The sequence below is a fragment of the Pan paniscus genome, chromosome 12, assembly GCF_029289425.2.
Source record: "Pan paniscus chromosome 12, NHGRI_mPanPan1-v2.0_pri, whole genome shotgun sequence".
In the NCBI taxonomy this organism is placed as follows: Eukaryota; Metazoa; Chordata; class Mammalia; order Primates; family Hominidae; genus Pan; species Pan paniscus.
This window is the reverse complement of record NC_073261.2, coordinates 62,555,672-62,583,514: the sequence shown is the minus strand read 5'-3', so window position 1 is coordinate 62,583,514 and position 27,843 is coordinate 62,555,672. Positions and strand designations below refer to the sequence as shown.

At 38.5% G+C, this 27,843-nt stretch overlaps 2 protein-coding genes and 1 pseudogene across 3 annotated transcripts in view; 1 reads left to right on the top strand and 2 right to left on the bottom strand.

Annotated features, from left to right (window-relative positions):
* Window positions 1-23,037, bottom strand: part of WDPCP (WD repeat containing planar cell polarity effector) — a 730,102-nt gene extending 707,065 nt beyond the window's left edge. The window contains exon 1 of the mRNA XM_055107901.1: window positions 22,250-23,037. The gene's annotated coding sequence lies outside the window, so the exon portion shown is untranslated. The remainder of the gene's footprint in view (window positions 1-22,249) is intronic.
* LOC103783701 (small ribosomal subunit protein eS4-like) overlaps window positions 1-23,065 on the bottom strand; it is a 195,673-nt pseudogene extending 172,608 nt beyond the window's left edge.
* Window positions 23,066-23,304: 239 nt separating this feature from the next.
* The window catches only part of UGP2 (UDP-glucose pyrophosphorylase 2), a 52,434-nt gene continuing 47,895 nt past the window's right edge, over window positions 23,305-27,843 (top strand). The window contains exons 1-2 of one of the 2 annotated variants that reach the window (XM_034953260.2): window positions 23,305-23,443; window positions 24,746-24,806. Coding sequence is in view for 1 of the 2 variants with exons in the window: in XM_003830893.7 (XP_003830941.2) it covers window positions 24,393-24,411 (19 nt within the window). In the remaining variant the exon portion in view is untranslated. Of the gene's footprint in view, window positions 23,444-23,947; window positions 24,412-24,745; window positions 24,807-27,843 lie in introns of those variants that run through there. The other variant, XM_003830893.7, reaches the window with a different exon arrangement.

Below are 27,843 nucleotides of genomic sequence, written 5' to 3'. Positions count from 1 at the left end.
ATTTATAACTATAGAAGCCTCTTCTTGCTCTAACATTCTGTGATTCTCATTATATTTAATGGTATGAATCAGAGATGTCTGTTAAGACACTTGAAATGTCTTTACCGTAGGGCACTTAGGTGAGATTTTCAGCTAAATATTACAATTCTTAGTTATTCCATTTTTTTCTTTCACTTGCCATTTTTAGCAAAATTAATAGTTCACTATTGTACTATCAAAAGTCATCACATGTTATCCATAAACGCATTAACTTATATGGCCTCATCTGTGAGATATGCTAGGCATACAACAGTTCATTACAGAGTAATGAAAGAGAATTGGCAACCAATGGGGCCAGGGCTGACAGAACCAACTAGCAGCCTAAGCAATCCCAAGGCACTATGCAGAGCATAATAAGGGCCTAGCACACTTGGTTGTATTCTTGCAGACATAATTATTAAAAGGGTCTAAGCTGATGGTCTAGGGACTCTGGTGTAGGAGTAACTGAACTTAGAAAGTCAAAGCTATCAGCCAGAAAGGGCTTTCCGTTGCCTTTAGAATAAAAACCACAATCCTTAAAATGGTCACCAATGCCTTGAATAATGTCAACACATAATCAGTGTTGACCTTCAGAAAAATTACTCTGCCAGCCGTCAGAGAGAGCCTGGAGATGAGGAGAACAGTTAGGGGTCACTGGGATAATTTAATTAATAAGAAAACATATACTGAATTCTTGAATTAGGAGAGTGACAGTGGGAACGAAGAAATGAATTCCAGGATAAAGAAAATGTTTATGACCCACTGAATGCATCACTACATAGCAATGAAAATGATCTATGGCTACATACAACACGGATGCATTCACAAACATTATATTGAGCAAAAGAAGCAGGATACAAAAGAATATAAAAAGTATGATTCCTTTCACATAAGGTGCTAAACAGGGGAAAAAACCCACCAAACTATGTTGCTTGAGAATCCTTATAGAGGTGATTTAGTAAGAAAAACTGATTAAACAATTATCACAAGGGTCAAATTAATGGTTACTTCCAGGAGGAAGAGAAAGGCATATACGAGCTTCTGGGGCTGCAATGTTCTATTTTGCCCTAAGTGGTGGCGATTATATGGGTGCTGGCTGTGTAACAATAACAAATATAAATATACATAAATACAAATGTCTCTTGATATATATTTACTATAAATAGATGTATACACACATATATATAATATACACACATAGATATATGCACTCTTATATATGTTTTCTCCATATATCACAGTTTAAATCAAGGTTTTAAAAAAGATTGTACAGAAACAGCTGAGGTACACTTAATTATGACTTAATTAGGATATGGAGGGCAAAGCAGCTCTGGGTTCAAATCTTGGTTATTTATTAGTAGTGTGACCTTGAACAAGTTATTTAACCTGTCTAAGCCTCAATTTTTATCAGAGGAACTAACAGGGCTGTTATTAGGATTAAAATTTTGATCTGTCATTATTTTTCTGTGACCTTTTCTGACTGATCAGCTGAGGGATCTCCCTCAATTTACTAAAGTTATTACCTGCATTGTAATTTCCTGTGCTTTACTAATGGCTGTGAGTTCCTCAGCACCTTTACAGGTCAGGTGGCTTGGGTTACCCTAATAGTCATAAACCAGCAGGTGGAGGATATTAAGCTTTCTGCTCTGCAAGCCCAGTGGTTCTCAAACATGAGTGTTTATCACAATCTCCTGGAGGACTTGTATTAAAATACAGCTTGCTGGGCTCCACTTTCAGAGTTTTAATTCATAGACATGCAGTAAGACATGAGAATTTGCATTTATTTAACAAGTTCTAGTAAGTTCCCGGGTGATACTGTTGCTTCTGGTCCAGGCACAGTATTTCTAGAACCTCTATTCTAGCCCAATGTCAGAAAAGTTGGTAAACTGGGTCCCCTTCACTTAAAAGAGAGAGGAAGGAGCTTCTTTGCTCTCAGGCTCTCCAAGTACAAAGGAGACAGTTTTCACAGACACTTGGCAAGAGAGTGACTCCATCTACCTATGCAGGCCCCCTTTTCCTCTTAGACAGGGGTCAGCCTTCCTGAGCTACAGACTTCATATGTCGCTCATTTACCCTCTCCTATGAGAGCTCACAGATTTTCTCAGAAGCATGGATTACTTCCAAGGGATTCTGGCGGTTGCTTTTAGTCCCTGAGTTGCTCCAGTAAGGAATTGTGGGAAGAGAGAGATCAGGAACATGTGTTCATTTTCTTCCCAAAAACTTCTTCTGTGAGAATTAAGGGAGATAAAAGCATGATGTCTGGGACATTAAGAGTACTTAATAAATGTTACTGTCATTGTTATGACTTCAACTTTTTTGAAGTGGATGTTTGCAAAGATGGTTGCATCATAACAGAAACAGTACATGAGATGAACAGGTTTGTCAGGAAAATGAATAGTAAGGAACATTTTAATGTTTATAAATTTTATATTTATTTTCATATTGATAAATTTTTGTATCATGGCTCTAAGGTTAAAGTTGAGGAATTTTATAAAACAGACCAGATTAGTAATCTGAGAGACAGAGGAGACAACAGAAAGCTTGTGGAGCTTCTTTTGGGAAATAGTGATGCAACCCAGTTTGAGACCTAACTAGCTAGAGGATAACACAAATGCTAGCAGCTGGCTGGCTCGTTTTTGAGACTCGTTTTTGAGAGCAGGCAGTAAGCACATGTTAAGCTTGTGATGTGCTTTGGCAGACAGTCTTGACAAACCTATCTCATTCTTTAAACACATGGTTCCAAAGTTGCTAAGCAAAGTTCAGTCTGAACTTTGACTTTGCCTCCCTTAGAAGCGGGGGCTTGTATATTTTGCAATGCCTCATTAAATATTTCCACATTTTGGTCTCTGCAAAAAAACGTGTGTTCTTTTCAGGAAACAGTTGGTGGTTTTCTGGGGACAATCTTAATATTTGTATCTTAGTTATCCATTCCAATATTATTTCTATGCTTTATACGCTTTCAAATTACTCTGAGGCATTTACCTAGGTTCTAGGAATTACACAAACCTTAAAGTAAAAAAAACAACAAACAAAAATCCCATATAAATTTAACTTAAATTTATTAAAAACTATAGTATATATACTTATTTCTAAAACTTTAGCAACCATTTTGTGGTTTGTTTTTTAAAGCCAAATTATGAACCTATAGCTTTTGAAAATCTACATAGTCAATATTCTTAGAAGTGAAAATGCAATTATAAATTCATTCCACATGATTCAGTTACATTTAATTCGACATGTGACTAGTAGGTACTGGAGACACAGACATGAATAAATGATGATGTCCTTGTCCTTGAGGAGTTCACAGTTCTTCTGACCATGTGTTTGACTATTTGTTTCCACGTCTCTCTCACCCACTAGACTATGATTTGTCTAGTCCCTAGAGGAGGAGGTGACTGACTCTGCCAGGGAGTCTGAACTTGGAGGTGTCATTAAGAAGGTGAACTCTGGGTTGGCTCTTGAAGGATACTAAGATTTGGGGTGAGGAAGTAGGGAGAGAAGGGCAGGACAATCTAAATGGAAATAACAGAATAAGTGCAAAAGCACTGACATGGAAAATAATTGTTAAGATTTACAAGTATCACTGCGTGGCTACAGCTCCTGTGTTCCTTTGAGTGTAGTACAAATGAGGAGGGTAGAGTTAGGTGAGATCAGATGGTGAAAGGTTCTTTTTCTCGTTTAAGGAGTTTTGATTTTACCTGTAGGTGGCTGGGAGACGTGGAAGCTTTGTAAGCAGCAGAGTGACAAGATCAGATTTGTGTTTTGACAACTTCAGTTTCAACAGTACAGAGAGTGGACCATGGTGAACTACCTCAGACAAAAATCTAGTTAGGATGTGGTCACAACAGGCCGTCTATTGCTGTTTCCAATGTTTGACTCAATATTAGTCTCAAATTCTATTTTAAAATTGTTACATAAAATGAAAACAGTCAGTGAAAATGAGCTAAAACTATAGGCCCTACTCAAAGGCTTAAAGCTCAAAATTGAGGATATCAAAGGATTTCAGAAAAAAATACACACACAAACGCACACTTAAGGTATGAAGTTAAGTAGTAAGGATAGGTTTTCAGCACCTTTTCAGTCACTCAGCTAATTAACATAAGAGTAAAATATGAACCACCTCTGTGTGAGGGAAGAGGGATTACGATTGTTGAGATATACTGTGAAACAATTCAATGTTTTATTAAAGAAAATAGAAAAGAGATGGGGTTTGTGAATCAATCAATCTGAACTTCAAAGGGAAAATATGGGGAATAATATTAATAGCTATTCCCAGTTTTTTAAAATTATTCCGTTTTTAATCTCTGTTTTTAAAATTATTATGTAAAATGACTGTTTTGTTTTATGTAACAATTTTAAAATAGAATTTGAGACTAATATTGAGTCAAACATTGGAAATAGCAATAGATGGCCTGTTGTGACTGCATCCTAACCAGACTTTTTGTCTGAGGTAGTTCACCATGGTCCACTCTCTGTACTGTTGACACTGAAGTTGTCAAAACACAAAGCACTGGCCAATATGTTACCTATTTATTATCACATAATTAAAAGAAATTGGAGTTTGTAGAATTTTTATATTAAAATTCAGCTTTGGAGATTTATTTTAAAACTTTCAAAGTATCAGTTTGCACACACTAAATTTGGATTTTACTTTATTGTATGAATAACATATAACTCACAGATTTGAAAAAGTCAAACAGTAATTAAAAGTAGCTCTTATTTTTTACACAGATCTCAAAATATGAGTGACAGAGAAAAGTATTCAGTCAGCTGAGCACAGTGGCTCACACCTATAATCCCAGCACCTTAGGGGGCCAAGGTGGGAGGACTGCTTGTGGCCGAGAGTTTGTGACCCGCCTGGGCAACATAGCAAGACCCTGTCTCTAAAAGAAAATTTTTAATTAGCTGGGTGTGGTGGCACACAGCGGTAGTCTTAGCTACTCAGGAGGCTGAGGTGGGAGGATTGCTTGAGCCAACTGCATTTCAGCTTGGGCAACAGAGTGAGACCTTGTCTCTAAATATATATATATATGTGATATATATATTTGGTATATATATATTCATTTATTTGATCAGATCTGCTTCTGTTATTATTAACCTATCTTGGTGTCTGTAAAAATACAAAACACCCATTGACAAATTTAATTAAATCTTTGAAAAAATGGCACAACAAATAACTCATCAGAAAAACTCTGATACCAAGTTTTTTGTCTTAAACATTGAACCAAATCCCAAATCTCACTTAAAATGTCTTGTTTTTATTTTTTTCCTCACTTTCATTTTGTAAAATTTCAAGCCTACCTTACTGTTTGTAAATTATACCTCAATTTAAAAAATTTCATTTAGGAACAAAAAGTTTCACCCAAAAAAAAAAAAAAACAAAAAACTTTGGCCAGGCGCAGTAGCTCACGTCTGTAATCCCAGCACTTTGGGAGGCCAAGGTGGACAGATCATGAGATCAGGAGTTCAAGACCAGCCTGGTCAATACGGTGATACCCCGTCTCTACTAAAAATACAAAAATTAGCCAAGCGTGGTTGCACGCACCTGTAGTCCCAGCTACTCAGGAGGCTGAGGCAGAATTGCTTGAACCTGGGAGGCGGGGGTTGTAGTGAGCCGAGATTGCACCACTACACTCCAGCCTGGGTGATAGAGCAAGACTCCATCTCAAAAACAAAAACAAACAAACAAACAAAAAAAACTTTTCCAACCTACATAAAAGATAGAAGATAGTACAGTGAATACTAGAATCACTAGAGTAACATTTTGTTGTTTGTTTTCTGTCTCTTTTTCCAGAACCAAATGAAATTAAGTTGCAAACATCATAGACATCATCACACTCTCTCCCTAAATACACTCTCCCCCTAAATACACCAGTAACCTTTAAGGGATATTTTGATAACCAAATTTTGTTATACTCAATGGAATCTTTCAAAAGCCACCATGAAACAAAGAAACAGATATATGTGAACTGTAGAATGGATACAGTGAAATAAAGACTTCATTATATTTGGTCAAAAATGATACTGGAAAAGCACAACAAAATAGTGGGAAATGGGCTGGGCATGGTGGCACATGCCTGGTAATCTCAGCACTTTGGGAGGCTAAGGCAGGAGGGTTGCTTGAGCCCAAGGGTTTGAGACCAGCCTGAGCAACATAGGGAGACCCCTGTTGATATTGTTTGGCTCTGTGTCCCCTCTCAAATCTCATCTTGAATTGTAATCCCCTTAATTCTCACATGTCAAGGGAGGGAACTGGTGAGAGGTGACTGGATCATAGGGATAGTTTCCCCCATGCCGTTCTCATGATAGTGAGTTTTCATGAGATCTGATGGTTTTATAAGTGTTTGACAGTTCCTCCTCCACATCTTCTCTTTCTCCTGCCACCATGTAAGACATGCCTGCTTCCTCTTCTACCATGATTTTAAGTTTCCTGAGGACTCCCCAGCCACGTGGAACTGTGAATCAATTAAACTTCTTTTCTTTATAAATTACCCAATCTCAGGCAGTTCTTACAGTAGTATAAAAATGCACTAATGCACCTATCTCTACAAAAAAAAAAAAAATTAGCCAGGCATGGTGGCCCATACCCATGGTCCCAGCTACTTGGGAAACTGAAGTGGGAGAACTGCTTGCGCCCAGGAGGTCCAGGCTGCTGTAAGCTGTGATCACGCCACTGCACTCCAGCCTGGACAACATAGCGACCATGTTTCAAAAAAAAAAAAACAAAAAAACAGGAAAAGGAAGGGTTGTTCAATAAAATGCCAGGATAATTAGCCATTTTTTAAAAGAATCAATCAAATCTTTATCTTATACTGTATGCCAAATTAAAATATATTATAAATTATAGGTTAAAAAATCTTAAATCTTACCATTAAAAGAGAAAATAATAGTTTGGTCATTTGTGTATCTCTTTTTGTATTTACAGTTTTCTTCAACTGATATAAGGTTTTTGTACAATATAAATGAGAATCAAATAGATGAGAAAAAGAGAGTAAAGGGAAAAATAAATGAATAATCTTTGGTTAGGTAAAACTTTTAGTCTTAGACACAATGGTGAACTAGCAAAGGAAAATATGTATTTTACAATATAACAGTTAATAATTGACATTTTCACATAATAAAAACCTGAAAGCTGAAAGCAAATTGGGCAAATATTTGTGAAAGGTATTATAATACAAAAGCTCATATAAATCCTTAAGAAATCTTTAAGACCTTAATAAATTTGGGCGCGAGATAAATTTTTAAAATTACAAAAGAAAGGGTGAATGACTTAGAAACATTTGAAAAAATTTCAGTCTCACTAATAAATGCCGGTGAATACAGTTTTTTTCTTTTTTGCCTACTACGAAAGTTTTTGCTTTGCTTAATTTAATACATATCCTCAGAATCAGGTGTCAAGAATACTGTGAAAAGGCCACTCTGCCTCGCTAGTGGGTAATATTTGGCAATATATATTAAAAGGCTCTTATCTTCTGACTTAGCACAGTTCTCAGTATTCATTATGGTGACATCTTGCTGAGTGGAAATAATGTTTTATATAGGCTTTTTGTTGTTGCTATTGTTCAAGGATTGGGAGTCCTATTCAAGCTTCATAGGATAATATGAGGTTTAGTGTTAGAACCCATGAGACCTGGGAAGCACCTCGAGCCAAAAGAGTTCTAGGGATCAGCTGCTCTCTCTTTCTCTGATGGCATCTCCAATTCTCTCTGCAAGTCTGTCCCACTCTCTATTCTCTGCTAACAAACTACATTCTTCTGCTTGTACATGGTTTCTGATTTTATACATCCAGTGCAGATTAGCAGGGGGTTCTGTTCATCATCACCCAGGAATTGAGGTTGATGGAGACTCCATCTCAAAAGTGAACTTTAATCATGTGACAGGGGAAAGGAAACAGAGAATTGTGCACTGACACTTGTTCTTAAAATGTCTGCCCCATAATGATACCTATTACTGCTGCTCACATTTCACTGGCCAAAGCAAGGCACATGGCTACAACTAACTCCAAAGAAGACAAGGAAGAGCAATCTTACCAAATATCCAGGAGGAGAATTGGAATATTTGTGAACAGTCCTTATGATTTCCTTATCTACATCTTTGTGTGCTCACTTAAACTTCTTGTAAATGTGGACTAAATGGAAAGTTACAGTCCTGCATTATCTTTTTTTAAAAAAATTAAAACACATCAGCAAATATTTCCTGACACAAAATTATAAAAATGAGCAAAAAGCCAACATACACATGTATCTTGCTCAATTCAATGCCATTAAAAGTTCAGATGCATCAGTTTGCCAAATTCTCTGTTGAGGAAAAATAGTCACTTACGTACCAAAAATAACACATTAACAATTAAGTATGGTGTCTTACTTCTTATAATAGGATACAGAATACTGTATCCTATTTTTTCTTTTTTGCCTACTAGGAAAGTTTTTGCTTTGCTTAATTTAATACATATCCTCAGAATCAGGAGTCAAGAGTACTGTGAAAAGGCCACTCTGCCTCGCTAGTGGGTAATATTTGGCAATATATATTAAAAGGCTCTTATCTTCTGACTTAGCACAATTCTCAGTATTCATTATGGTGACATCTTGTCACCAGAATACTGTGTCCTATTATAGGTATTTTAAGCAGTCCTTGTTAACTTTTAGTTCTTTTTTCTCTAACTTTTATATTTATGAAAATTAATTCCACTAACAGACACACTAGTGGTGTAACTTTGAAATAAAATTTTTAAAAAGTCTGCTACTTCTTTCTTAGGCTTCTAAGTTAGTTTAATTGAGAAGTATCCTGAAATTATCATTTGGAAATACTTACCTTACTCTTGCATAACCAAAATAGAGAAATAAATTAAATGATAATGCAGATAAGAGTGGAACTGTCATCCATAACTCCTGATTTTAAATATTTTGCATGTTCACCAAATAGCATCCCTCTTCTACTCTTTAAAAAATAAATGCTATACAGTTAAACTTAAAAAATAAATCTGTACTAACAAATATATCATTTTTCTAACTTTGAAGTTCTAATTTTGAAGTTCTCTGTAAGATTTAATTTGGAAAAATGGTCCAAAGCTAAAATTAATTTTGAGAACACTTCTATAGACCATTGTCTTTGTCACAAATCCATTTGGTATTTATTTGACTTTTAGGTCTCCCATCTTTTGAAAAATCTTCTAAAAATGTAAATGTAATCTCTTGTGTCTCAAGACTTTCAGACTTCCTTGAATCTTTCTTCCTTGTAAGTCATCCTAGAAAGACTCCCTAGTGAACAAAATGTGCAAATTTTAAAAGCAGCTTATACTGCATATTTGTAAAAATTCCTTCAATAAACCCAAAAAAATGAGGCAAGAGTTTATTTTCTATTATACAATCCCGTTACCCCTGTTACTTGGCTAACAAAATTAAGCCCTCCTTCTGACCCTGTGTCATTGTATTTTTCTCAATCCTTCAGCTTTGTTTTATTAAACAAAATATGCTCAGTATTTTTCTTGTTTCTTTTCTCTTTGTTTTTCTTAGAATTCTCAAAAGATGTAATATTACTATGATTCAAATAGTTCAATCAAACCAGTGCACAGGTTTTATGGTCTCCTATACATGTTGATTGCATATTGGCCTTATTAGTCACAGCCATCTTTATAGCCAGCAACATTTTAAGAAATTCACTGATCATGGATTCTATAATAATTTATTTAAGAAAGTGAGCTGAGTCTACCATCTCTAACATGATCATTTCATTTGCATAAGACAGACAATCCAACTTAAAATGGCCTAAACGAATAAAAAAAATTATTGGCTCACATAATTTAAAAGTCCATGGATAGCCTGCAGAGGCGGATCTCAGTTAAACGGTTCAAACCTTGTAATCAAAACTCTGTCTCTTCATTCTCCACTATGCTGGCTTCATTTCAGGCTTCATGGAATTCCTAACAAGAGGGATCTTAACATGTCTAGGTAACGTCACTAAGCAGCAAGGTGAGGAATCTCTAGGTCAATAGCTCTGAAGGGCAGCAGCTGTTTGTGGTCTTTTATAGCCACAGAGTTTGTCTTATCTATGGCCAGAAGATGTTGGGTGCAGTTTCATGGGGGTATGCCAAGCAGGTATGATCTAATGGCTAAAATATGCTCATTTGAGCTATATTTAAAGCAACTAGACATGCAAGAATTTGAGTCTGGCACTGGCAGGCTTTGATCTACTGGTCCTAGCCTGCTGCAAAGAAGTAAACACTGGGCTAATACACAGGGGCCATCTTTAATCCATTTATGTAACAATTGAGAAATCTGTCTTTTCTCCCTGGATGTTTTTTAGATCTCTTCTTTACCTTTATTTAGGTGTGGATTTACTTTTTTTTTTTTTTTCATTCTTCTTGCCACTGTGTCTCCTGAATTTCCCCAGAATGCTCCCAACTCAAAGTTTTTGCATGTCCTAGCACTGCAGCTTGAAAGCATTTCTTCCAGATATATTTTTGGCTTGCTTTCCCAACTGGCTCAAACCTCTGCTCCAACTATTTCCTCAGAGAGGACTTCCCTGAACCCAACTTCTTCAAACTTTCTATCCCTTACCCTGCTTTTTAAATAAAACTTAGTACTACTTGATATTATATGAAATATTTGTTCATCATTCTCCTTCCCCCAAGAATATATATCTATGTGGGGAGAGACCGTTTTACTCATTGCTATATACTTAGTACCTAGAACGGTGCCTAAGGCTCAAACATTTGTTGACTTAATGAAAAAATAACCTCTCCTCTATGCTTCATTTTCTCCTTTTTAGGCAGATGAGGTTTTCTGTGTAACTATGCAGATGGCCCAAATATTTTCACTGTCAGATGGAACACTACTACATACAATCATCAAGGTTGTATTCAAGATCATCCTTAGCATTGGTTTTCTTTGTGACAATGATACCTAAGATTTTTTATTTATTTTGCTTTGTCTTCTTCCTATTCAATCCATTGCCTGGATTCTAATGTTTTAAACTCTTGCCCCTGCCCTAGCCTTCCCTCTTGTGAGCCTTAAATAATCTTTAAAAATTATTAAGTTTAACTTTTTCTATTTTGCTAAGCAATGGTAAGATTGACTATCATTTTTTTACTCAAGAAAATTGCTTAATATTTGCTTTTGTTAGAAAATATGTATATCACTTTGTGTTATAAAAGCTTATAAATTTGTATTTTTATGTATTAAAACAGAAACATTTAAAATTATTATGATAAAAGTAATACACGAGTTTAAAAACTCAAACATTACAGATGAGCAGAAAAATAAAACATAAAAATGCAGCCAAACAACTGTCTTACAATCCAATTCTACTTCCTACAGTACTTTATTGACCAAAACTCAAGTAGGAAATACATTTTACAGGTATGCAGAAAGCTGAAAAACGTTTCACACATTTTACTCATCTTTACTGTCTTTACTAGTGCAATGCAACCTGATATTTCTTTTTCCTTCTTGTCTCCTAATGTAGGTGGCAACCTACTAAATTGATTTCATTCCCACAGCTTGAAAACACTGCCCAAAAGGTGCCAACATCAAACTGTTTTTAGCTCTTCTGATAGTTACTCCATAATTTAAAATAATACACACGCACTGCACTGCCACTGTTTGGTTCAACTCCTTGCTTTTTTAACAAATTGACTCTACATTTTGAGAATGAACAATGAGAATTTAGCTCAGTTCCAGTACTCTCCATTTTTCTTCCCTTAGTCTTCTCTTTGCAATTTTTAAAATTAAATTATATTACATTCTATTTGCTACTTTATTCCTTTAAAGAATACTTAAACCTATTTCTTGATGTACTTAATTTAGAAAGTGTCTCCTGACTTTTCCATTGTGTAAGATTAAAAAATTTTATCCTTTCGCTTCCTTCCATTTCCCAAATACCATGGGTTACACCAGTACTTTTACATTGTTGATATTTGTATTATTTGCTCTGTTAGAATAATCGTCTTGTGCATTTTGTCTTAAATTTTGTCTTTTATTTTGAAAATTAAAGATTTTTTCAGTATTACAATTTTGTACATCTTATTCACTGCAGAATCAAGTGGTATGAATGGACGTGTGGGAAGAGAAATGTAAGCCGTGTTATTAAATCCACACCTATTGAAGGAGAATGTTCTAGGTGTCAATGTCAAATGGATTTTCTTTTCTTATTATGTCCACTGATTACTCATAATAATGACACATTTTAGTTCATTTCGTCTTTGAGCCATGGCTTATACAATTTTTTTGCCTTTACTAAAGATTCTATTTCTTCTGTCTTGATGACAAGAGAAGCATCATCAGCCTATCATAAAGATGATTAAGGTTTTTAATAATGATATTTCATAAAGTAAATTTACTTTTTTCTTAAAGCCATTCTCTGAAATTTTCCAGTTTCTTGTCCTATTATTATTAATTATCTTGATGGCCTAAATATTTGTGGTCCTGAAATACCTTTTTATTGCACACCTTCAACAGATCTTTACTGGAACCTCATTACTGAGATCTCATTACTGGGATCTCATGTTCTCTCTTCAGTTCTCTTCTTATTTTGCTAGAACATTTCTTAAACAATTTTTTCCCCTGAAATGGGTAAAAAGTCAAAAAAAGGTGAGAACATCTTTAATTTATCCTCATCCCTAAATGTTTTGTTTGTCTGTAGAATTCTAGGTTAGAATAATTTTCTCTCAGAACTATAAAGATATTGCTGTTTGAATAATCTAATAATAGTCATCTAATAATCAATGGTGCTAATAAATGACAAAATTCAATCTACTTTAATCTTCCTATCACTCTACTGCTCTTATAAGGGTAACTGACTTTTGTTTGGCTGACTCTCTTTTCTCTCCACAGTTAACTGAATTCTCATAACTGGCCATATCTGATACTCTCCTCTCTGGGCTCTATAGCACACGTTATCCTGGTTTTCTTAAATAATTGGCTATTCTTCCTTATTCTCTCTCAGTTTTCCTTTTTCTATGTGACCGCTAAATGATGGAGTTTATACCCACTTTTCTATTCTGTGTCTTCTCCCTATATGCTCTCATCCATTCTCATGGTTTAAAAAACTATATGTTGACAATTCCTAAATTTATACCAGCAGGCTAGATTTTTTTTCTGAGGTTCAGACTCACATCTTTAAATATCTTCTTGACCTCTGTCTTGTCTGTCTCCTAGGAATTTCAAACTTAAAATGACCAAAATGGATCTCTATCTCTAAATCTGGATCTCCTTCACTCTTTACCACTCAAAAAATGGTCCCATGGTTAACTGTTCCCCTTGACTCTTCCTTTTCATTCCCTCCTCCTAACAACTCCCTCCTCATCAAAGCCATCAGTAATTCCTGTTATTTCCACTTTCAAAATATATCTCTAAACTCTTAAAAATGTAAATCAGGTCATGTCAGTTCTCTGTTTAAAATGATTAGATTGCTTTCCACTGCATTTAGGATAAATTTAAAACATATACAGCCAGGCCTCCAAACTTATATCTTGCCTCTCCAAACTCATTTCTTGCCTCTTGCCATTCTGCACTTATTCATTTCCTCACTCCAGTCTCCTCTCTCCTAGAATACACAATGCTCTGTTTCAGAGCCTTGGTTCTTGCCTTTCTATCTGGCATACTTGCTCCACAGGTCATTATATGGCTGATCTTTTTTCCACTTGAGACATAAAGAATATCTTTGTCAATACACACTGCCACCACATCTTTTAATGAGTGATACTATCCTTTTACATTGATGCTAAATGTATTTAACATAATTTAAATCCCCATATTAGTGATATTTGAATTGTATCCTCGTTTTTAAACATTTAAATAGTTTTTAAATGTTTAAAATGTTTTTAAACTATTAAAACACTGCATGGAATATTTGTGTGTATATATATATAGTGAATATCAAAAGCAATATATTTAAATCATGTGTAAAAATATTTTTTAACATCAAAACCAATCTTTTTTCATTTAAAGAATCTTCAGAACTGTAGAGGAAAAGCACATCTCTAAGTTTGGGGGCATTGATTTGACAAGGAAAGTGATAAAAGGAGATCTCTTCCTCAGAAGGATTTGGAGAATACAGTTTACAGGTGAAAAATGTGTGGACTGAAAAACATAGTCCCATCTTGTGGAAAGATGAAGAGCAGTTCTGGGACTAAGCAAAGAGCAAATGAGTGTGGTTTGAGTGGTTTGAGTTTTCTTTGAGACTACAATTATGGTATGAATTAACTTTTACTATGTATCAATACACTGCACAGGATATAGCTTATCTGGGTGATTCTTCTACTAGTCTTACCTAGTTCACTCATGTGGCCAGTTTGACTCATTAGGCAGTTTAATGAGAGCTGGATAGCCTAAGATGGGCTACAACGCATCTGGCAGCCTGTTTGTCTGTACTGTTTGGTCTAGTGGGGCCTCAACTGGAAAAACTCATCTCTACTTCATGTAGCTTGTCATTTTCCAGCAGGTAATAATGGCCTTCCTCATGCAGCAGTCTCAGGTCAGTATTCCAAGGCATGAGGTTGAAAGCTGAAAAGCTTCTTGAGGCCAAGGCTTAGAAGTCACATAACATTACTTCTGCTGTATTCTATTGGTCAAAGAAAATCACCAGGCCAACACAGACTCCAGGTGTTGGGGTGGGGGGGGAAATTCCACCTCCTAATGGGAGGAGTGACAAAGTCACACTGTAAAAGAGCAAGGGGCACAGGGATGGGAAGAATTGTGGCCATCTCTGCAAACAATCTATTACTGCAGGACTTGCTTAGAAGTGATCACTTTTGTGTTATAAAAGTACATTTATAAGTTGATTATTTGCCATCCAAAACATGTTTCCAATAGAAATAATGGGAAAACTCTAATATACACCTATACAGTACTCTACAGTTTTTAAATTCATTCATAAATATCTCATTTGATAATTCATTGAACAAATTTCTTTTGAGTGCCTATTATGTGTCAAGCACTATGATACACTCTGGGGATACAAGAGAGACATGGTCCTTGCTCTTAAAGAGCTTATAGTCTATGAAGGGGAAATAAATATTTAATAAGTTATAATAGTAAATCAATTAATAACAATAACTTGAGATTAATCTTATGATATGGCAATACAGGGAATAATCATTAGCTGAACTTACACTCTGTGCTAACAGAGTGAGAAGATCTTTATAATAACTCAGGCCAGGCACAGTGGCTCACACCTGTAATCCCAGCACTTTGGGAGGCCAAGGCGGGAGGATCACTTGAGGTCAGGAGTTCGAGACCGGCCTGGCCAACATGGTGAAACTCCATCTCTACTAAAAATATAAAAACTAGCCAGGTGTGGTGGCAGGCACCTGTAATCCCAGCTACTCAAGAGACTGAGGCAGGAGAATCGCTTAAACCCGGGAGGTGGAGGTTGCAGTGAGCTGAGGCTATGCCACTGCACTCCAGCCTGGGTGACAGAGTGAGACTCCATCTCAAAAAACAAACAAACATTTCTGTATTATATAATAACTCTCTGTCTGCTGAGACAAGCTATTAGTTGTTATTCTCATCTTTAAGTGAGGAAATTAAGGTTCATAAGGTTATCTAAGTAATTTATCCAAGGTTACTCAGGTTTAAGTGACAAAATTTGAAATAAAAAAAAAGACCTATTTTCCAAACTCTGCTTTTTCCAATGTACTCCTCTGCTTCCCTAGACACCAATATGCGAAAACAGAAAAACACCAATAAATTAAAACCAACCAACCAATCCTTACATGATGGTACATATTTTGTGGAGATTCTTTTGAAGAGACTTCAGTGTTTACAGTTTCAGAGACTGACCATGTAATATATAGCATACCTAATCTAGAATATCATCTATAATGTTGAGGAATTTTGCTTACTTCCTAACTCTTTCTAGACCCAGAATCTAGACTGTTATCACTTGGGTTCACTGGGTTGAGAAAAAGCCATTTAAAAAATAATATAAGAAGAGGTTCTTTAACATGACAATCTAAAGACAACAAAAAGGATTTTAGATGAGAATGACTAAATTGAATTTCCACTATAAGAATGAACTATAGTATGGTCAGTTTACTAAGCAATGAACTTAATTAGGAATATATACACCTTGCTTGGCCTCAAATTCTCTTTAGAATAAGAAAGAATATAAATTATAAATAAATATATGAACATGTGTAAGTGTATGCCAACATACACACACACACACACACAAATTTCAAATAATTATCAATGTGGTTTTATCACTGTTTTATTCCTTCTCACTAGGAAACTGGTAAAACCTTCAGCCTAACATAGCTTAAGCAAAGGTCTATCTGTATTCTTTTTTCTTTCATTATCCTATTACTCCATTTGTGACTTTATCTGGTCTCCATTCCATGCTGGTCTGTGTTAGAAAGGCTTACATATCAAACAGCTGAACATCTCTCAGTCTGTCTGTGATGCTGCAAATCCAGACAGCAGTCTTCAATAAATTTATTTCTATTACCCAAATAGTCTGTTTTTAATTTGTTGCTGTACAGATCCATGCAAAGCTAGAACTTCAGTAAGTTGCTGACCTCTTAACATTTTCTTTGTAAACTCTTGTTGTAAGTCACTGATAATTGAGAATGGCCTCTGTCTTTCTCCTAGTACTGCTCTCTGCTCCAAATTCTCATTTTTTTTTTAATATGCTGCTCAGCAGTTGTGAGAGAGGTAATATAGACCAGAATTTTCTAATTATATGTTTTGAATGACTTAAAGCTGTGAAGCATATTGATTCTTTCAGGCCTGGGGCACGCAAGTTGGGAACCCCTGGCCTGGTTGCAGTCCAGCTGCTAGCAGCATTTACCAGAGCTTCCTGGAAGGTGGCCAAGAGGAGCAGCATCTCTACAGGTAGAGTGGATGATAAAAAAACATCTAATAATTCCACAGGACTCTTATCCAAGGTGAAGAGTGGTATGTTCAGTAGCTGGTTCCTGAAGTAGATGTCCAGATAATGGAACACCTACCTCCTTGGCTGTGCTCAGCACATTGCAGCCAACATGGAGCTCCTGGATGGTGCAGCTCTGGTGGCTCTGAAACTCTGATTTCGTAGACATTGGATATTTTTTGTTAGCAGCTGAAGTGCCCTTTTTGTGGCATCCAAAGTAGTTTTGGTCTGACTGATCCAACAATGCATGCATGTTTTATAAATTAAAGCTTCATCATTATTTTAAAGTACTTTCTAGAAAAAAGTACTGCTATTCATTATTGGCATTTTGGTACTATCTGGATTTTTTTTTAAGCTGTGTATTCTTACTGAAATTTAAAAAAAAAAATTGAAGTGCAATTTAAAATGGCACCAGAAGCCAGGCGTCATGGCTCAAACTTGTAATCCCAGCACTTTGGGAGGCCGAGGTGGGCGGATCACTTGAGGTCAGGAGTTTGAGACCAGCCTGGCCAACATGGTGAAACCCTGTCTCTACCAAAAAAATACAAAAATTAGCCAGGTGAGGTGGCAGGCCCCTGTAATCCCAGCTACTTGGGAGACTGAGGCAGGAGAATTGCTTGAACCTGGGAGGCGGAGGTTGCAGTGAGCAGAGACTGCACCACTTCACTCCAGCCTGGGTGACAGAGCGAGACTCCATCTCAAAAAAAAATAAAAAAAGAAGAAAACAGTATTACTAGAGAACTTCAGTCATTAAGAGATTACTTGTCCCGGATAAAGGCCTGACCATTTGCACTCCTTTCTGTTTTGATGGAGAGGGGTAGCAAATCAACCTCCAGAAACCGAAGGGAGAAAATTTTCCTCCCTGTGGGTTTTTGGAGTCAGATAGCTTCAGTTCAGATCCTGGTTCTGTCACATAGTAGCTATGTGATCTAAAAAAAAAAAAAAAATTAAATTAAATAAAAAAAATAATAAAATGGCACCAGAACTTAACATTAGTATTTCATATTTTTTCCTGTAGTTTTTTCTCTAAATATGACATTCCTCCTCTTTTTCATTAGAGAGAAAAAAGTTACCTTTTATTCTCTAATCATATTATCCATCTAATGACATAGAATTATTCAATTATTTAATCTTCACCCAAAAAGCAGTCCTGAGAATCTTCTCTTTATTTTATTTTTATTTTTTGAGACAAAGTCTTGTTCTGTAGCCCAGGCTGGAGTGCAGTGGCGCGACCTCAGCTCACTGCAAACTCCGCCTCCCATGTTCAAGTGAGTTTTGTGCCTTAGCCTCCCAAGTAGCTAGGATTACAGGCGCCTGCCACAAAGCCCAGCTAATTTTTGTATTTTAGTAGAGAAGGGGGTTTAATCACGTTGGCCAGGCTGCTCTCAAACTCCTGACCTCAGATGATCCACCAGCTTTGGCCTCCCAAAGTGCTGGGATTACAGGTGTGAGCCATTGCACCCAGCTGAGAATCTTCTCTTTAATATTTCGTTAGGTTGGTGGGTGTGAAATGCTTAAAATACATTCCCTGAGACTAAGTTAGGAAACAGAAGTTCTTTATCCTTTCCTTTCCAGTGGTGGCACTAGCAGGAAATTTAATAAACTAGACCAGAGGCAGAGATGTTTAGAAAACCATCAAAAGTCATTTGATGGAATGCACAACAGGGAATCTTTAATACAGTTGAAAGAGGCAGAAAAAATAGAATTAAACTGAATGCTTTTCTCTTTCACAACTCTTCTCTGTGAGGATTTCAAAGTCAATAAGTAACCTGAACTTCTATAGATATATCACTACAGTAAATCAAAATAATATTTATTCTATCTATGAGTTTGGTAAAAGATGGTTTCTTTTTAGTTTTTTTATCTTTTCAAATTATAATCACATAACAATCTACGCTTGTTAAAATCCCTGAGAGAATATAGGGAGTTTATTTATGTTTTTTCCTGGGCCATTCACTAAAGGGAATGGCTCTATTGCCTCTATAATCAAAGGGGCGGACACGATTTGGAGATACAGTTTTGCACATGAGAGAAATACAACAACCTCATGGGTGTCACCATTTCTCACCAACACTCTCCTCTGGGGAACATGCAGAACAGACTAAACAGAAAACAAAATAGTAAGGACCTGCTTCCTTCAACTTTCAAAGGAGAATCTAGAGGGGAATTATTGATAAACATGAACAAGATAATGTATGTTTTGATTAAACATGCTTGGGAGCCTAATGACTTTTAAAACCACTTAGAAGATTGGTTTATGAACCTTTAATTAACTATTCATAATGTGAACTAACTTCATTTCTTAAAGCATCTCAGTTATTTGAAATAATTGCTACTGCTCTGATGTAAAAGTTATATAACTCTCAAATATAACTTAAAAATCATACTGTGAACAAATGGAAGGATATGTCATAATTTAAATTCACAACTTGTTTCAGCAAACTTCCTGGTTCATTAACAGGGTGTTGGCAACAGGAAAGAATGAAGTCTTTCTCTTCCTCAAGTATTTGGAAACCCATTCATTTTTAGACAACTCATTCTTAGTAGTCCATCTCATAGATATAATTTGATATCTTTTTCCAGTTAAGCCCGTTTGGTTACCTTTTTACTCAAGTGAAATGCCCTATTGTTAGATGTAGTCAGTTACTGGCAACTGCTGACTGAGTAACAGTAGCCCCTTTTTCCTCTCTCATGTGGGTGGCCTAGGATTTAGATGGGTACAGATGGGAGCCAATATTGAGTATGGGCAACAGTCCAGTGGATAACTGTTGCCTGGTCTCTTGGCTAAACACTTTGGGCATGACACAGAAATTTTTATGTCTAGTACATGTTCGCTCAAACTACACTGCTTTATTTTCTTGAATGTAGAGGATAGGCAAGAAAAAATAAAGGACCACACACATTGATGATCTGTATACTTATTTCATACCTTTAACAATTCCTAAACCACTCCTTATTAGATAATGCTCATGGGTAGTTAGCACAGCTTATTGTAAAGTCATCAGGGCATTTGCTGCTATTATTCTTATAATTTGGCCCAGGTTCATCTCCTAGGTGGAAATAACTGAAACTTAAAAAACGTTACCTCTAAATATAAACTTTTTATGTTTTATATGGCTCTCAAAGAGCAAAGAGTAGGGGCGGGCCTGTGGCTTACGCCTGTAATTCCAGCACTTCGGGAGTCTGAGGCAGGAGGATTACCTGAGGTCAGGAGTTTGAGACAAGCCTGGCCAACACGCCGAAACCCTGTCTCTACTAAAAATACAAAAACTAGCCAGGTGGGGACCTGTAATCCTGGCTACTCAGGAGGCTGAGGCAGGAGAATCCAGCTACTCAGGAGGCGGAGGTTGCATTGAGCCGAGATCGCGCCACTGCACTCCAGCCTGGGTGACAGAGCGAAACTCTATCTCAAAGAAAAAAAAAAAGAGTGGAGAGTAGGATACAACACTGTGAGTTAAAATGATTTAGTGGCACTAAACTGGTCATTCAATATATACTTATGGAATGTTCGCTATGTACCAGACACTGTGCCAAGCATTAAATCTAAAAAGGCACCAAAAAAGATGCTTAGAAATAGGACCACAGACATGGTTTCCTTGCTGTTGATAGAGAGCTCCTGTCTAAAGCAAAGGAAAAAGATATGGTGAGGTTGTTATACATCCTAGGATATGGGACTGGGTAAACCAAACTGAGTTTCCTCAAGTTTCTATGGGAAAGTAGAAAGAAGGAAGAAATTATAGGCAGAATTTGTATCATCCGTGGATGGTCGCATATGGAACCAGACAAAAACTGGCTTCCAGGCTTTCTTTCTAATTCACAATCCACTTCACTCCACCTCCTTAACCCTGTACACACTCTTATCAGACCCCATCTTCATTCTTTGGATCCCCCCACCCCAGGTTTCTGCAAAGGTAAAATCTATAAATCTACCGATGTTACAGATTTCTAATGATACAGATGATCAACATCATGCACCTTGAAGGGATATTCCAGAGTAGTATCTTATGAAAAAAAGGATTAAAGATACACACACTTGCCCAGAGAAAGCAATATTTCAATGACTGAAATATATAAAGGGAAATAGGTAACTGCTTTCTAAGCATGTCTTTGCTCCATGGCCATCAAGAACTCCACCTCTTTCTTTCCTATCTCCACAGGATTTGTCAAGTGAGGTTGTTCTTAGTGGCTCTGAGAGAGTGGGAAGCTCGTTTACAAAGTGTTTGTGGGTTCAAAATTTAAATTTATACCGATGTATACAGAAATTTCATTTTATAAGTACTGTTTGGAAATATTTGGAAACTAAGCTTCTAGAGTGCTACTTCTCTAAGAACTAGTGACTGAGTAGTTACAGATGTAACCCCTGAAGATGGGTAGTTAGTTACCTTTTGGAGAGTTCTTGAGGCAGCAAGTGTACAACAACCTTTGGTACTATATCTCAATATTCAATCACTCATAAATCAAGATGCCATTCTTAGGTATTAACAAATGCTCTTGCTGCAATTAAAACCCATTTCCTCTTTAATCTTCCATGAAGGCAGAAAATACAGTAACTGATCATCGTTTCTTATAATAAACCTTGTATAATTAAAAACTCGCCAGGCGCGGTGGCTCACGCCTGTAATCCCAGCACTTTGGGAGGCTGAGGCAGGCGGATCACAAGGTCAGGGGTTTGAGACCAGCCTGGCCAACATGGCGAAACCCCGCCTCTACTAAAAATACAAAAATTAGCCAGGTGCGGTGGCACGAGCCTGCGGTCCCAGCTACTCGAGAGGCTAAGGCAGGAGAATCGCTTGAACCCGGGAGGCGGAGGTTGCAGTGAGCCTAGACTGTGCCATTGCACTCCAGCCTGGGCGACAGAGCAAGACTCCGTCTCAAAACGAAAACAAAAACAAAACAACAACAACAAATAAATCTCTTCATTGTCCTTCATCTTTTGCAGGCTAAGTAACCCTACGTGGCCCAAATCTTTTGGTAGTATTTTATTTTGGTACTAATGCTCATTGGTAAAGACTGCTTTTTCAGTGCTAGAACAATTTTTGTACTGTATACAAAGGATGTAGAGATTTTGTTAAGATCTTCAGTCTCCAAATGCTGTTATTAAACTGTAGACATCTGGATTTTAGACACTTTTTTTGTTTTGTCTGGGGAAAATTCGTTTTACGGCCGAGAGGTTTTGAGTGTAATCTTTTTGGATTTCATGTAAGAAACACAGTACCAATGGTTGTCATTCTCTAGTATAACAATTTTTCACTAGCCTTTTCTGTGTTGTTTGTTCTAATAACATTTCCATATAAAGACGTAGAACCAAAAAATCAAAGTTCCTTTGTTTAGACAATGAGTCATTAAAAAATTCTCACTTTACCTTGGTTGATTAGTGTTGCCCAAAGCCTCAAACTCTTCTGTAATTACTGTACTTGTTTATTGGAGGCACTTAAGAGAAGGCGCTGGCAATTCATCGGTCCTGGTGCGGGCTATTTGAGTCTTAAAGAGGAAATGCAAAGTCTGAAATGCACTCGCTGCCAGCCACACTGAGTCTTAGGTGCAGGTGGGGTTGACGGTACCAGGTGTGATTTGACAAGCCGCGGGCTGGCCCTGTAACAGTCCCCAGGCTAGTGTCAAGTTCCGTGTAACATCCTCTTTCCTTGAGGACTTCAAGAATCTACCAAAAGCAAAGCATCTCTTGAGGAGTAACTTAAGCCAGTTCCACGTTGAAGAGAAAAGTAAACGCCTATCACAGCAGAAATCTCTACAGGATTAGGAACCGGGGCAATGGGGATGGTGGTGGTTCCGGTGAGGGAGCCTTCACTTGTCACTTTCTTCAATGCCTAAACCCTCCTTTTGTTAGCTGGCCCACACAGGCCAATGCCTACTCCCTAACGCATCCTCACCCTCCCCCAACCAGATGTGATGGGGGGAGCAAGCGTCCCCTGAGAAGCGTCTGGGCTCCCTCGGGGCAGCTGCGGTGGGGAGCTCCGGCTCTATCCGCAGGGCTTTCTTTAGTCCCTAGTCAGCGGGAATATTTTTACTGATTGGAAAAATAACCAGTCGTGCTCAGGTGCTCTCCCTCACTGAGATATACTGGCGAGGCTTCCCTGGCCGCAACGCCGCCGTAAGTACTGCTCCCACGCGCGGTATCCCCGCGTACTGCTCAGTGCCCAACTCCGACGGGCTCTCAAGTGCCGCAACGCCCCGCCCCTTGCCACCTCCGCACGTCTCATTGGCCAGAGCCTGCGTCCGCCTCGGCTCCTGACTGGCGGCTGCGCCTGTCGGTCCGTGCGGCAGGGACATTTCCGCATTGAAGGGGCTGCTCCGAATGGAGGGGGAGGGGAGGTGTTTAGGAGAAAGTAGGGGCTGTGGGTGTCGGGAGCCGGCTGACGGGTGGACAAGGGGGGGTTAGCAGCTGGGCTACGACCGTTAGGGAGGGGCTCAAGGTGTGCATGTGTGAGGGAAGAGAGAGAGAGAGAAGGGCGCCTCAGAGGTGACTTTCAGCCTGCGAGCCTTCTTCCCGGGGCGCCATAAACGCCCCCAATTTCCCAGCTGCTAAAGGAAGAGGAAGGTGGGTCTCGCTGGCGGCTTGAGGAGGGGCGGGGTTGGGCTTCCGGCGACCCCCTGGATGAGTGTGTTTCCCGCTCTCCCTGGCCCGCTGTGTGGTCTCGGAGGTGGAATTTGGGATTGTGAGGAGCGCAGGGCAGGCGGAGCGAGAATATGTGCGGGAAGGGTCGGTGCCCTCCCTTGGGACTCCCGCGCCGGTGCACGGGTCTGCCTCTAGCCGGTGACCCCTTAGTGTCCGCTGCGGGGGAGGGGCAGCGTAGCCTTCGGCCCCTACCGAGAAAAAGCTGCGGCCGGGTTTCACTGCTTGAGGCGGGAAGGCGGGGAGCTGAGGCCCCGACTGGTCGGCCAGCCAGAGCGTGGAATTGGTAGCGCCTCCTAGTCCCAGGATGTTTATGGCTGGTGAAAATGGTTGCACTGCCCCCGCTTGCCGGCCTCGCCCGCCTCCCCGACCCCTGCTTGGGCGGGAGCCGCTGTTAACCGGGGTTTTCGGGGGAGGCGGTTGGGGGCTGGATGGCGGCGCGGGGAGGGGGCAGCTAGGGGCGCGGCCTGCCAGAGCCTCCTGCAGTCCAGCCCTGGAGGGCGTGGGGACTGGGGGGCGGTGAAATAGCCGCTGTAGGTCCGCCTCTTTCATTGAAGAAATTTAAGTTCGTGTGGTTTTACCTTTTCCGGGAGTCTCCAGCTGGCCCTCATTTGTGTCCGGAGCTCAGGAGTTCCCAAACCGACTCAGTCGCACCAAGTTTCCGTCTTTTGGAATTGGGGAAGGAGTTTCTTTCTTTCTTTTTTTTTCTTGAGCCAGTTTTAATCGCTTTGAATAAATACTCCCTTAAGTAGTTAAATATAGGAGGAGAAAGAATACATCGGTTGTTAAAGCAGGAGAGGAAGAGAGACCTGCCCTATAGCGTGACTCCTCTAGAAAAAAAAAAAAAGCCGGAGTATTTTACTAAGCCCCTAAAATGTCGAGATTTGTACAAGGTAAGAAATGCTGCTGCTTATATCCCGAGTTGCTTCAGGCGAATTTGGGTACTGACAGTGGAGAGGTTGGTGGGTGGTTTGGAAGTGGAAATGTTCATTTGAGATAACATTTGCGAAACCCTTTTCGTTGAATTGTCATCTGAGCTGCCTTGAGCTGCTGGGTTGACGTTCCAGACGCGTATAATTTATGTTCCTGTACCCTGCTGGGTTTAGTTTTGCCTCCCTGAAATCAGGTTAGTAGTACCGTCGCTTTCCTGGATAGTGGCTGTAAGTGATAAAACAGGATTTTTGGCTGCTAATTAATCCTTGTTCTCTTTTCCTGGTCTGTGTCAAGGTACCTGTGCGTGCACGCAGACGGGAAGGGCTGGGGAAGCGGGAGGACTGAGAAAGGCCAGGTGGGTTTTGCCGGGACTGTTGGGGAAGCTTTAGTGTTCTCCGCTTCTGCTTCGTTTGTGTGTACGTGGTTTGCGTCTCAGATTCACTTATTGCGAAACTGGGAGTAGCCCGAAGAAGCTGGAGGTCATTTCAGCTGGAGAAATGACTTTGCTGCATTGCTGTGTTTATTTTTTCCTTTTTTGAACTATGAAAAGATGATTAAGGTTCCTTTGAAGTTTGAAAACTGCTCTCTAAATTCCACATGTGTATTTAAAAAGGGTTAGGGAATGCCTCAACTGAGATTATCAGTAACGTGTATATGAATGCATGTGTGTACGGTGTACCCACTGAAATTGGTGCTGGCATAAACCTTTGACACCAGTTTGTAGCATGAGATTTGCCTTCTGGTATGCAAGTAAACTCTTTCCTTGTAGACTCCAGTGTGTGAAAGCTTCAGCCATCTTGATGAACACACAGCTAGTAAAGTTCACAAACACTTATTATGCTTCCTGATAAATGTAGGTGTACTTTTGGGAAAAAAAAGTTGTGTCAGTAATGGCCATCATTTGACCCTGGGAATAAAAATGCCCTACTGAGTTCTACATCGCTTTATTAACTCTTCTTTAAATTTTGTGTAGTAGATTAAAGTAAGAGAATTCGACTGCCTGTGTTATTATCGAAACAGATCGAACGCTATGCTTGCCTTTAGCGCTAAGCTCAGAAATGTCACTTGTTATTAGACTTTCAAATTCATGTTATACCTTATGTGTGGTAAGAGATGCTTATGTTCTGATTCAGTAAATGTCTTATTCAAGAATAGAAAGGCAGAACTGTTAGAAACGTACTGGTTTTGTAATAACAATATTCAGTTACCATAAAGGCGGTATTTTGCAAGAATATGCTAGGTAAAAGTGGACAAGTTACTTCTCTTTAAAAGTTAGAAATATTAATAAACCCAAGGTGTTCCATGTAGAGTTATGCTTTAGAATAGGTTGCAGAATTGGCAAGCATTGACTGATTTCACAGCCTTTGCTGTAATGCCAACTTGTCCTCAGAAGATTCAAAATCAAGTGGTAAGAGTTGCTGTGTATGTTTGTCATTACTTTGTCATCCACTTTTTTAAAAAAAAACTTTTTATATTTTGGAATACTTCCGGATTTATAGAAAAGTTGCACATTTGTCAAAACTAAGAAATTAACATAGGTACATTACTGTTAACTAAAGACTTTGTTCAGATTACAGTTCCCATGATTCACTCTAAGATACCAGATTGCACTTAGTTGCCAGCCACTTTTTTTCTTTTTTCTTTTTCTTTCTTCTTTTTTTGTCAAGGTCTTACTGTGTTGTCCACGCTGGAGTACAGTGGGTATTCACAGGAACAATCATAGTGCACTACAGCCTCAAGCCCCTGGGTTCGAGCTGTCCTCCTGCATTAGCCTCCTGAGTAGATGGGACTTAGGCATATGCCATAGCCTATAGTTGTCATACATTTTTACTTTAAATGGTAGTTTTCCTTTTAAGATGGGCAGTTTTGCACAAGAATATGACACCTCCTCAAAATTTTTTGACACGAATGTGCTCCTGTTTATCATTGTTTAAATTTTGTACAGTGTGAGCCCTCTATATGTTTAACTCTGCTGCTGTTGTAAATGATAAACCTAATTGGCAAATGACACAGCTGTCTCCACAAAAGAGCTTTCAAGTGTAAGGGTTGGAAATTTTGGTTTTGATTTTTTTTTTTAAGCAAATCAAATTCTTTGATCTCTGCTGCAGAAAATATTGATATTTCCAATCACTGGCACTTAGTACTTCATGCTCTTCATAGGGGAAAGAGTTAACAAATGTTAGGTTTCTAACTTTTTTTTTTCATGGGTTTTCTCAAGCTTTATAAGAGTCCTGAGATGTAGATTTTTTATCCTGCCCTTACAGGTGAGGAAAATTAAGTATCTTGTCCAAAGTAAACAGCTTGTATAAAGCACTGACTGATTGATAGATTGATTTTGAGGCAGGGTCTCACTTTGTTGCCAGGCTGGAGTGCAGTGGTGCGATCACAGCTCACTGCAGCCTTGATCTCCTGGGCTTAAGCAATTTTCCCACCTCAGCCCCCTGAGTAGCTGGGACTACAGGTGCACACCACCATGCCTGGCTACTTTTCTCCTTTTTTAAAGAGACAGGCTTTCCCTATGTTTCTCAGGCTGGTCTCAAACTCCTGGTCTTAAGCGATCTTCTAGCCTCAGCCTCCCAGAGTACTGGGATTACAGGTGTGAGCTGCTAGTGCCCAGCACTGAAATTCTTACATGAGTGTGTCTAAAACCCTAGTCCTTCCCGACATCTTTTGTTGCTTCTAACATTAACAACTGTGGAAATGGCCTGTTTCTCCAGCTAGACTGTCAGTTCCCATTGGGCAAAGATAATATTATATCCTTGGGAGAAATACAGTGTTTTGTAAGTGGACGATACTCTAAATGAATTTGTCATGGATGACAAATGAGAAGCCCACAGCTTAGCACTTTCCATCTACTATTTAGTAGGTTATCTTACATTTTTGGTTGTAGTTTTTATAACACCTCTTAGATTATATAAATGTTGAGAAAGATGGAAAGGTACAGACTTAGATTTGAATACCGTTACTAGCAGGTGATCTTAGGCACATACCTTTCAAACCTCAGTTTCTTCTTAGATAAAAATTGGGCAGTAATGCTTATGCCTCAGGGTTATTGAGAAGCTGAAATGAGATGAACTATGTGGATGTGCTAGGCACATATTAGGTAGCCAGTCAATTTTATTTTTCTTTCCTGAAATGATGGTGGCCTTTCAGATAGCATTGCCACCCGAAATATAACCACATGTCATCAACAGAACTAAAAGAAAAAAGGCAGGTATGACAGTTCTTTATTTTCCTATTCCAGGTTTCATGTTCAGGCCTAGGTGTTATTATGTTAAAAAAAAAAAAAAAAAAAAGTGCCGGGGTGGGACAAGGTAACGTTTGGACAATGTGAATTTGGTTGTAGTTTTTATAACCTCTCAACTTGAGTACAAGTTGGTGACGGTTTTCTT